The 12,127-nt window shown below is 32.9% G+C and overlaps 1 protein-coding gene and 1 non-coding gene across 3 annotated transcripts; one reads left to right on the forward strand and one right to left on the reverse strand.

Annotated features, from left to right (window-relative positions):
- Positions 1-4,952: 4,952 nt before the first annotated feature.
- TRNAY-GUA (transfer RNA tyrosine (anticodon GUA)) lies at positions 4,953-5,044 on the forward strand. Its single transcript is given in 2 exon segments — positions 4,953-4,989; positions 5,009-5,044. It is a non-coding gene; the product is annotated as a tRNA-Tyr (tRNA).
- Positions 5,045-5,687: 643 nt separating this feature from the next.
- On the reverse strand, positions 5,688-11,445 carry LOC124839605 (uncharacterized). Of its 2 annotated transcripts, none has more exons than XM_047315484.2 (4): positions 11,164-11,445; positions 9,307-10,964; positions 7,812-8,857; positions 5,688-6,285 (listed from the first exon to the last, which is right to left on the reverse strand). In XM_047315484.2, the coding sequence occupies exons 2-4, from the start codon at positions 10,795-10,797 to the stop codon at positions 6,168-6,170; spliced, it is 2,655 nt and encodes an 884-aa protein (XP_047171440.1). In that variant the 5' UTR covers positions 10,798-10,964; positions 11,164-11,445; the 3' UTR covers positions 5,688-6,167. The 2 variants fall into 2 exon arrangements, with proteins under 2 accessions (XP_047171440.1, XP_047171449.1); XM_047315493.2 differs by having other exon boundaries at positions 9,307-10,976.
- Between the last annotated feature and the right edge of the window lie 682 nt (positions 11,446-12,127).

Genomic DNA, 12,127 nt, shown 5'->3' on the forward strand with positions numbered 1-12,127 from the left:
CGAATTGATTTGGACATGATATGATTAATTATGCATTTTATTTTATTTAAAGGTTGACTCTGAAATTCGATTGGGTGAAAATTAAAAAAAAGATGATATCATATACTATTTTTTACTTTGATTGGCCAATGTTTTGGACCGAAAAATATTTGTTTCCTATCTTTCCTCGAATTAATCTCAAGAGATTATAAACAGTGGTTTGAAAGGAAGAAAGTTTAAAATCATAGAAGAATTAAAATCAAAATTAACTTATTTTGTAGAGAATAAAAATAATTTTCAAATTTTAAATATTAGAAATAAAATAAAACAAAAAATAATTTATTTTTCTTGGATAAAAAGAAAACATTCTTTAATTTGTTTGCTTTTTAAAATTTGACAAAGGATGTGAAATATACTTTGTCAAATTTAACATACCATGTTTTTGAGTATTAGAAATAAATTATAATAAGAGTCCTACAATTATTTAATCTTATCTTACTTTATGCATCACAATTTGTTTATGTCCCAATGGGGGATACAATATATTTTTAGTCATTTATTATATTTAAAATTTGGCATCTTATCTTAGAATTTGAAAATCTTATCACATTTCAAAATTTTGTTTATAATCAAGTTGTAGTAGGTAATTATCATTTATACTAACAATATTAGTACTATTGTTATTATTATATTTTGTGTCACTTGTTTGTTATTATTATTTTTATTGTATCGTTATTATTATTCAATATTAAGTGTGGTTAGTCATTGTTATTATTATGATAGATTTTGGTATTGTTATTATTAAAGTAAATTGCAACTCAATATCAGTTTTTAGTAAATTAGACCTGGTATAATAGGCACCATGCGTATTTTAACGATAAAATAAAGCTAGATAAATGAATAAGGATCAGTTGAAACTGAGTATAAAAAAAAATTACTTTAAAATTCTATATAATTGATTTTTCTTGTGATAAAAAACTTTTGAATTTCAGAAAATTTAGAAATTTTAAAATTTGAATTGATTATTTTTAATTTTTTAATGTTTTAAAAATCAATTTAAATTTCTTGAATGTCAGATTTGTAGCTTCAATGCATTATTTTTTTAAGCATCCAAGCTCAATTTCTATTGCGTAAAAAAGGTTTACATGTATTTGCTCCGATAAGTTAAAATTTAAATCAATAGTTACTAACTAAAATATAAAAAAAAATACCAGAAAACTAATAAAAAAATATTAAAATTGTATTAAATCACTACTACACTATATTTGGTAACAAGTTCCAGAAACTATGATCGCTTTTAATTGTATTAAAAGAAACAGTTTTATATTGTAATTTTATTGTTCAATGACAATAATGACAAGAAAAAGAAAGAAAGGTTTAGTTTTGCTGAAATCCTTCAACTGCATAGCGAGTACAACTGTGACAAAAATTTTAATATACAAAACAAACAATTATATATATATATATATATATATATATATATATATATATATATATATATATATATATATATATAATACGAAAAAATAATAATATTATATTAATGACAGTTGTATTATATTTTACGTAGAATAAAAAAATAAAGTAAATATATAATTTAATTTAGAGACAAACATAATTTTTGAAAAAAATTTAAATAAACTGAAAAACATATTTAATCTTAATTTTAATTAAAACTATACCTACATATTCATACATTGCATTTTTTCCCATTTTTAATTAAAAGTATACCTACATGCATACATTACATTTTTAGTGAAAGTAAATAGGTTGCTTATAAGAAAATGCAAAGAACTAAGAATAAACTTTAATACTAAGCACTGGTAATGGTGTCAAAACTTCTCTGTGGCAAGAAATCTAAACTCATTAAAATAATAAACTATGGAATAAGGTGCATGCCATGAAAAGTCCAAAAACTAGAAAATAGTACTATAACCTTCACCTAAGACAAAAAAAAAAAGAAAATATATATATGGGTTTGCTAACGCACGTACGCCTGTTTTTTCAGTTGGTACATTTTAGCAATGTGTACCGGATTTTAGTAGACAAAAATACCTTTATATATCATGGATTCTAAGTTTTAAGGTTAAGGGTATTTTAATAATTTTCATTCTCAAAACTTAAAAAAAAAAAAAGAAACCCCCCAAACCTTTACTCACCTCTCTCATTCCTCTCAATCCTTTCTCTTTCATCTCTCTCACTCCAACTTTTTCTCTCTCATCCCTACTGTAACCTCAATTGAAAAAATCAGAAACACTTGTCTTTAAACAATTTGCCTTTGTAAAGAGTTGAGTAATTGACATATTCACCTTTAGGCAAAGGTTCATTCAAGATCTCTTCAATTTCACCATCTTCACTAATCTCTCTAATTTCATCATCTGCATATGTTGAATCATCATCTCTAAAAAAACCCTTCAGGCCAATTACCAATTCTTTCGGATGTCATTATGCTTGTGAAAATTATATAAAATTATATACGACAAAAATTATAAAATGAAAACTCATTATAAAGTCATTTTTTGTAAGAAATTGTTTAACAACAAGTATTTCTGATTTTTTCCAGGTCAATTACCAATTCCTTTGATGTCATTATGCTTGTGAAAATTAGATAAAATTAGATAAGACAAAAATTATAAAATAAAAACTCATTATAAAATCATTTTTTGTAAGAAATTGTTTAACAACAAGTATTTCTGATTTTTTCCAGGTCAATTACCAATTGCTTTATGCTTGTGAAAATTGGATAAAATTAGATAAGACAAAAATTATAAGATGAAAACTCATTATAAAATCATTTTTTTGTAAGATTGTTTAACGACAAGTGTTTCTGATTTTTTCAATTGGGGCTACAGTAGGGATGATAGAGAAAATATTGGAGTGAGAAAGATGAAAGAGAAAGGATTGAGAGGAATAAGAGAGGTGAGTAAGGGTTTGGGGGTTTTTTTTTTTAGTTTTGAGAATGAAAATTATTAAAATATCATTAACCTTAAAACATAGAATCCATGGTATATAAGGATATTTTTGTCTACTAAAACCCGGTACACATTGCTAAAATGTACCAACTGAAAAACAGGCGTACGCGCGTTAGCAAACCCCATATATATATATATATATATATATATATATATATATATATATATATATATATATTCAACGTGGAGAATCACTTTTGGGTTTAAGTATTTTATTTGTAGGATTATTTTATTGAATTTTTCAATAAAGGTTTGAAGAAATTTTTCTTTTCCTATATGTGGAGGTAATGTTAAGGAGTGTGAGGAAGGTAAGTTGATAACGTCGGTTCGTGAAAAAATGTATTATAAAGGATGTGTCAGTGTGTCAAAATAGTCGATGTAATAGAGAAGACGGGCAGGCCACTTTAAGGCTGTCTCTTTTAGAGTTGAGGCAAAGTTTGTACATGATGAAATTGTTAGTTGAATAGAGGTTGACTTGAATGGTATAAATGACAATATGCTCATCTGGATTAGTTCTACAATCATAATAGTTCGGGGTAAGAGTTTTCCTCTGCTTAGGGAGGGAAGTATCTGTTATGTCGTCTATAAAGGAGTGTTAGAGACTCTCTTCTACTATCAAGAAGTTGGTGTCTTGGTAGTGTGACTAGAGTTTTCTACACCGATTTCATGTTATCAAGGTTTTCCTTTTCCTTTCCATGTCAACCGTTATTTTATTCCTCGACCCTCATTTTTAACCCAACATTATCTTACATCAAGGTATTAATCTCCTCAACACTTCTTTTTTTAAACTCAACAAACTTTAGTTGCATCTTCGTTTAGGCTTCTAAGATAACAGTTAGGATCCAACTTCTCTTTCTTCAACCATCCTGCTTCTATTAGACATAATAAACGCTCTTTTCACATAATATAAATGGCTCGACGATAGATGTCAATTGTTATTACAAAGTTGAGTGTGTATTTTATAAAGACTTTCAAGAATTCTTCAAACACTTCTAATCTTTGGGATGGGTAGCAGTTGTATATGCAAAAAACACTCCAACATTCAAGTCAACCTAGTGCATTAGCAAGTAATAAATGCAATAATTAATTAATGTCATTAACATACATCATAAAATGTATTATCTACGATTTATGGATTTTTACTTGTGCGAGTCTAGGCCTATTAACCAAGATGCCTTTTAGCTTCTAACTTATCAGAGTTAATCATGGTCTATTAAGTATCTTGTATAATGTTCTAATGACCTAATAGAGATTGAGTACATGTCAACTTAATAATCCAATATGTATTCAATCAAAAATAGACCTTATATTGATATGGTCGAGAGATATCCTATCTTATAATACAATTAAATTTGAGTGCACAGTCAATGGTAACAGTAAAGGAAAAGATCGTGACAACTATAATTACACAAGTAGACAACTACAATAAAATTATTCTAATATTTAATATACTTTTCTCCGATTTAATTATTAAAAGATAATTTTTCATCTGATAATTATAAAAAATAAAATAAAGATAGTTTGTGTTGAATAATCTATAAAACATAAACAAACGCAAATTTAATTTTCTACACAAATTTATACTTTATATTTATTTTTCCTCAATTTCTTCTAAAGCAATAACGTTGGAATTAGTTTTGATCATATCAACACGCTGATAATAAATTGGTATCCAAAAGAAGAAAACTTAAAATATTTATAATCTCAGGATAAAATTAAAGAAATGGAAACCTACGTGGTAAAATTCCCGAAATTAAAAATTTAATAATGAAGGTGTATGTATTATTGAATTCACCACACATTAGTAGTTTGATATTGGATTGCTGAAAAAACAAAAGGTGTATATAATTTTAAAACGCAGATGATAGAACTATTATAATAAAAAAAATACAAAACAATAAAAGTTTACTGATAAAAATATAAAATTAAGTCTATAAGCAAAACATGTTATAAGGTGTTTCTTTAAAGTATTATAAGAAAAATTTCACCTTTTATTAATATCCGACCTTAGCTCAGTTGGTAGAGCGGAGGACTGTAGTTGGTAACACCAAATAGCCATCCTTAGGTCGCTGGTTCGAATCCGGCAGGTCGGAAATGTTTTAATTTTTTTTCTTATGTTATCTCATCAAGATATGTACACGTGTATCAATAAAAAAATTCAGTTTGGTTTTTCTAATCATTTGGATGCACATGCGCCATATGTAACCATAGTCTTTTGCATGATTCTATACGAAAAGCCAAACTATCTGATCTACCAAGCACATACTGCTCTGCTCTCTCTGCAAAAGATTCAACATCTTGCATTCGACAGAAAAGCATATAGTCAGTTTTAATTATTTATGTTTCAACAATGATTTATGCATAAATAACAAGAAAATTAATTATCTGATAAATAAATGAAAATGTTTACTTTAGGCTTCCTTAGGTCACATTGCATCCCTTGCTATAATTATTACGCCCAAACTACATTTGCAGTAGAGACATTCGCTCTACAAAATTTTACTCCGAGGACAGTTTACGCACACCGAATAAAAGTCTCCTCTCATTCTATCCTTTCGTAACGGATATTACATAACATTTACATTCATGAATGAGAATATGTGGGGATAGTTTCTTATATGGTGTAATAAGCAGCAATCAGTAACTTGATTTGAACCCTATTTAACGATCAATTTTCGTTAATTCTTGAACGCATTGATAAAGGATTTAAAACCTCTCATCGTGAGGAAACAAGAGTGAAGAAAAATAAAAATAAAACAGCGGATGAGTTAGGTAAAACGGATGAGGTAAAATCACACCCGAATTTGTGCACAATGCGGTCAAAGATGCAGCTGGATTCATAATAATGAGGGCCACGTAAACAAACACATTGGCTGCGGATCATGTTAGTATGAGTTAATTTGTGAATAAGAACATCATCAATTGCTGCATATTTGAAGATCGTGACACATGTGGGAATGTGAAGCACCATTCTCCAAAGAAATGGGGGCACCAGAACCTCTCTTGTTACCTTGCTCAGAGTGCATCCAATCCAACATGTATTCCTATTGATGCTGCTAACGTTATGTAAACATCAATCTTCCTTTAAAAAGAAGAAAGGAAGATACAATGGGTTCAGTATTCTAAACTCTTCCCCCAAAAGAGGCTATTTGCCTCAAGAGAACAGTTGTGTTTGTTTATCAAGTCCATCCCTCATAACCTGTCACTATCATCTTTTTAATCGAATGACCAAAATGACTGTACATCCGAGGTTGGCTGTTGACCTCCACCATATAGCCTTGAAACAGCTGACTTCCCTATGCTTTCCACAGAACCATCTATAGGCCATTCCTTTCTGCAAAGCAAACAAAAACCAAAGCTGTTAAATCTACCGTCTCAAAAAGTGAGAACTACATTTAGATGCTGAAAAAAAAAGTCATACATACGCAAAAGTATAAGTTCCAAACAACAGTTTTCAACCGTCTATACTAACCCTAAAAATTGTATTAGAGAGGGAGGAAGGACCCAAGTTGCATAATCAAGGAGGAAAAATAAATCCGACACAATGTCGGTACATGCGTCATGCCATCATAAGCAGGAAAAAGGGTAATAGTCCAAGTATTTCAGGCATCTAGACTTCGCCATAATTCTACTTTAGGGGCAAGAGATTCTTCTTTTACTGTCAACTTCCATTATGAGGGTCTCTTTAATTTTTTTTTGGTTCAACTAGTTTTTATTTCATTATTTTCCAGGTTCAACAAGTCCGCAGTTTGAAATTTTAGCTGATAGTATATTCACAAACAATTATTTTGAAAGGACAAACAAATTGATGACAGCTAGAGCTAATCAACGAACACAATCACACATTTCATGACTCAATCAAATAGAACATAAATATACTGTAGAACACCAACAACTTAATCCCTTTCTGTCCCGTACCATTGCATACGGAATTCATTTCATGAATAAATAAATCAAAATACATATCACACAGATGAATCCTCAGTACACAGATCTCACAAGAATCCAAAATATCATTTGACAATTAACAATTCCACTTTTAGTAAAACTAAAGAACATAAAAAGGGTAAATTTGGTGCTAAATACATTTTATTCTGTTATATATCAGACATCCAAAGATGTCCATAGTCACAGGAATCCATTTCAATCAAACACTTAAATTACCTTTCATATACATGAGTGGTATGTGGACAGCAGAAAAGAAAAAATCATGGAAATTTGACAAAAGCTGTGATGCTATATTTTTTTATCATATTTATATTTCATTTTCTACACCTCGCTCTTCTCTGATGAAGCATGGTTAGAGATGGAAATACTGTTTTGGATATATACCTCCAGTCAAACAGTCAAACCATTAACAATAAGCTTAAAAAGTAATTCATCCTCGTTCGAAACATTAACATATTTCTTCTTTATAAGCTAGTTTTCTGTACGGAAGAATTGCAATTCTATTCAATCAATCCGTTAAAATAAAAGTATAATCAATAAGCAACCCACACAATTCAACAAAGAGACTACAGAGGAAAACTAAGATCAACACATGCTGTTGTATTCGAACGTTCCATCACTTGTTACGTACAATAAAATTAATTTCACCACAGAAACCAACGGTTTTCCCAACGTATCATCACCTAGATAACATGACCGAGACTCTTGAAACAAAAGAAGTAAAAGGTTTAGCATTCCCATCAATGTTTACAGATCTACAGTTCATTTTGAAAAATAAGAATAGTTGTTTATCATTTTTTTTAAACAAGTTTCATCGGATAAAAACGCTCAACAATAATATAAACGATATATGTAAAGCAGAAATTCCAAATTAGCTATCCAATATAGGATAGGCAAAAAGTTCATACATACTTGGACCAACAGTTAGCCGAAGAACCATCAAGCCCATGGCTACTAGCAGATTCACTTGGGCTACCATATATTATATCATTTTGATTGGCTGCCACCTGAGTTATAAGACCACTTGACAATGGTGGGAAGAGAGCACTTTGTGACCAAGGATCATATCCAGATGAACCAGTAACGGGGCTGAAGTTCTCACCACTATGGCCATTAGGAAGAAAAACATTTTGTGGAGACTGGGTGCTGGATATTATGTTATCTTCTTTGTTTAAAAACGAAGCCATACCCTTCTGAGAAGATGAAACCACAAAATCATCCTTGTTTGGTGTGTTCCTTTGTGAGGATAACAGCCAGCTCCCCCGGCCACCTACTAAACCTAAACCATCTTGAACAAGGGGAGATGAACTCCACATCTGCCACGTCCCCTTCTCATTTGCAGCTGCATCATCCAGGGGAAAACCATGTCTGTCTTGGCCCTTGGGGGTACTGGGAAACCAATTAGAACAGCTATGTTTATCCCGGGATGATGGTGACTCAATCGGAGATGGCTTATTAATATCAGAACTGGCAGATATGCTTTTCAATGAGTGTGGTTTTGTTACTGCATTCTCCGTCCCAAAGCCTATTCCCAAGTCCAACTGAAAATTATCGAGTGACTCAGAAACAGGCCCAAGCAAGGACACCGGATCAGGAACATAACAGGGGTCTTCAAAAAGCTCTGGCTCATCTTGTCGAAAGCCGTGCGGTGTATTTCCAACTGGAGAAAACAATGGTTCAATTGCAGGAGAAAAACTTAGACTACTACTAGTTGGTACACTTGCATGGGTAGAAATATTAAATGGTGATGGAAGACCAAATTGAATGGGATTGGTAAATGTTTGTGTAACTGGTGACTGGGCAGACAACTGAGGGCTTTTGGTTTCTACTAGAGTTTTGGAATTTGGTCTGCATATTACATTGGAATTTGAAGATTGAGAAACAGATGAAGATCGAGTAAATAATTGCTGCCATGATTTTTTAGGTGCCGTACTCCATGGCTGTGATTCCGGGAGTACCTGCAAGGAACAATTATCATGATAATACAGTTTCATTAGTACGTATTTTTACAGTGCACCCAAGATACTCATATAGACTTCTAATAAGCAATTAATATAAATTTATAGCAAGCAATTATTAACTAGAGCATCGAAATTATACGGTAATAGCAAGCAATAAAAATTAATTAGAACATCACAAAACTATGTTGTTCAAAAATCTCAAAGCCTGAAAGTTTAGAATGTCAACAAACAAAATGGAAGTTAGTGACAATAGACATGTTTGAAGATGAAATAACAGTAAAATCCTTGTCCAGACATTTGACAGTAATATTGATCTGTAAACCACATGTTTTTTTATAAGGAAAAAAAGCAACTAGCACTCCATCACTAATCAACACTCAAGATAACATGCTAGAAAAGTATTGCAAAAGCGCAAAGATAAGGATATAGGAAGCAAGACGACTTACAGAATGAGTGATATTCCTATCATCACAATTTAAATTCGATTTTGCAGCAGGACGCTCAGGAGGACATATTTCTCTCCGGCTGGGAGCAGTATGAACAAGATCTATAGAACTATTAAACTTGTTTTCTTTCACGACAGTACTTGGAATAGTATTGCCCCTGCTGAAACCAAATGCCTTTGAAGAAGACAAAAAAGTGCCCCGCATGCGGTCAAGATACCTTGCTCCAGTGCCTCCTCGGTTATAATTGTTAGCAGGGACATTTTTATTAGGCACATTGTCCATACTCTGTCCCTTACCACTCTCTAACCCAGATTTCTGTTGCTCTCGGCGATCCATTTCATTCTTTCTGTCAAAGTCCCGCTTCCGCTCACTTTCCTTGCCAGCTCTTCTCTCCAATTCTTCGGCATCAGAGTTGCTCTTACTGGACCCCTTGTCTTTCTCTTTTCTTTTTTCCTGACGCCTCCTTTCAGCTTCCTTCCTGCGCTCTTTATCCTTACCGGGATTTGATAATCTGCTGTGATCTTTTTCTGCTTCCACTTTCTCATCTCTCAGTTTCCTCCGCTCCTCCACTAACCTTGAAACCTCCTCCCTCTGTTTTCTCTCTTCTTCCTCCAAAAGCTCTTTCTCTAGCCTAGCCTGTCTTTTCTCCTCAGCTTTCCTACGTGCTTTTTCCCCTCTACTTTCATTGAGGCCCACCCCATTTTCACCCCTCTTTGCCAAGAATGCTCTATGTTCAGCGTCGGATGAACATTCTTCTCTTGAACTAACTCTAAAAGCCTTTCTCCAGAGCCATCTAATGCTCTTGAAAAACGAAGTCAAAAGCTTGCAAACCAAAAATAAAAGACCACAATATGACCTCTCAGTCGAACAATGCTCCGCTCCTCCAAAAAGACCAGTACTCTCACTTGTCCTCCAGTTACTAGGATTACCTGGAATAGACCCACCAACCCAATTGCCATTCTCCAGCCATTCCTGACCGCACATCCATCCATTTTCAGACCATACCTTGCTATTTAATATCTTGCCACCTTTTCCAACCAACTCCTTAACTATACTGGAATTGGAAATCCCTAACCCTGGAGGCACAGGCAAGTCTAGAACCGGTCTCTTAGAAACATGACCACAGTTAAAACACATAAACCGACCCCCACCAGGGTTCTGGTCCCTATAAGGACTCAAGCAGTTGCGGCACCGCCTAGTAGCTGTCTTCCTCAACTTCTGCATTTCTATGGCCTCAAACCTCTTCCTCTCCCTAATCCGTGCATTCCTCCGCACGCGCCAAGCCGACAACCAAGGCATCAAAATCTCATACCAGAAGAGAGTAACCAACAACACAAAAACACAAGCCAGACGAGGCGAAGTAATCTCGAAGCGAAAAGCAGGCGGCAGAAGCTGAGAAAGTGCCCACAAACCAATTAACGGAATAACCAACCAAGGTAGCATCGTCGCAACCCGGCGAGACCACTTCTGAATCACACACAATATACACATTATCCTCTAAACCTAACCCTCTTCTTAGTCCCAAATATACCCTCTTTATTTTCCCAACAAAAACAACGCTTCCGAGGAAACCCTAATTCGGGGTTCCTTTCCCCCTCCTCCCAGTATATATCCCCCAGGTTTAGACGCAGAAACTTCAGAACCCTAAAATCCCAAACCTAAAAAGAAAACTGAAAAAATTCAGAATATTTAGAAATTGACATTGGAATTCAAAATTACCCTATTGTAGCAACAAAGGTCGCAATACAGTTCAAAAAATAAAAGCGACAGAAAAATGAAAGAGGAAAAATTCAAAGCTTGGTCCAACGTGATTGTGTCATTAATCGAAAGGGAGAGGAATGGGAATTTAGGACTCACAGATTCGGCGTCAATGGTGAAAACGAGAAGATGAAAATCGGTGGAAATGGGAGCGAAATGAGATTGGGGCCGGAGCACATGAAAGTGTTCGGAGCTGGAGTTGAGTCGTCCGATTCTGGTCGGAGCCTCCGTCGCGGGTTGTTCAGTGAGTGTTGAGAGAGAGAGACAATGCGAGAAGAAGAGAGAGAAACAAGATAAGAAGAAAAAGAGAGAGAGAATGCACTGAAGAAGGAAATGAAAAACAAAATCGGAACAAGCGATGTCACTGAACCGTCGCGATGTGGATAGACTGGACCGGAGTCGGTGAACCGGGCCGACTGTTATTATTCTCTTTTCTTATTTGGTGTATGTTTTCTCTCTCCTACATTCTTTTCTTCTGGCAATTTTTGTTCTTTCGCAGCGGAACAATTTTGGTGTTTGGGCACTTGTTTAATTTCATTAATAATTTTGGGTTTCATTTAATTTATATATATATATATATATATATATATATAATTGTATGAAATTGTTGAAAGACATATTTGAAAATGAATATTTTAAATGACAGTACAATGTGATTTTTTCTGTGATTAATTAATTGCATTATTTGGGGTTAGTGCAGAAAGCCCATCCCACATAGTTAAATATTAAAAAAAAGTATCTATTGCAGGAAATATTATGTTTTTATTTTATTGGATGAATAAAAAATTGAGTCGTGCTGTATCAGAAAAAATTACATCACTATCAATATCTTTAATTATAAATTGAATTTCAGTAATTTTAAAAGAAATTTTTAATTTATCAAAAATAAAATTATATTACTTTGTATTTTTATTAAAAAATGATACAGTTCATTCACTCTTCTAATAAAACATTTAATTGTTGTAATTTTTTCCCTTCTTTTACTGTACATTTCACATTATGCAACAACTAGTTCAAGAACTTCTTCTCTTACCTATTTCACACTACTTTCAAACCTAATAAC

This window comes from Vigna umbellata, chromosome 3 (genome assembly GCF_029865625.1).
Source record: "Vigna umbellata cultivar VRB3 chromosome 3, Vumbellata_1.0, whole genome shotgun sequence".
NCBI lineage: Eukaryota > Viridiplantae > Streptophyta > Magnoliopsida > Fabales > Fabaceae > Vigna > Vigna umbellata.

Excerpts from the sequence above, each read along its gene's own strand:
- LOC124839605 (XM_047315484.2), bottom strand. The coding sequence starts at position 10,797 with ATGTGTATATTGTGTGTGATTCAGAAGTGGTCTCGCCGGGTTGCGACG. Across the intron at positions 8,858-9,306 it reads ATAGGAATATCACTCATTCT|GTACTCCCGGAATCACAGCC; the intron begins GTAAGTCGTCTT and ends TGTTCCTTGCAG. Across the intron at positions 6,286-7,811 it reads TCGGCTAACTGTTGGTCCAA|AAAGGAATGGCCTATAGATG; the intron begins GTATGTATGAAC and ends TTTGCTTTGCAG.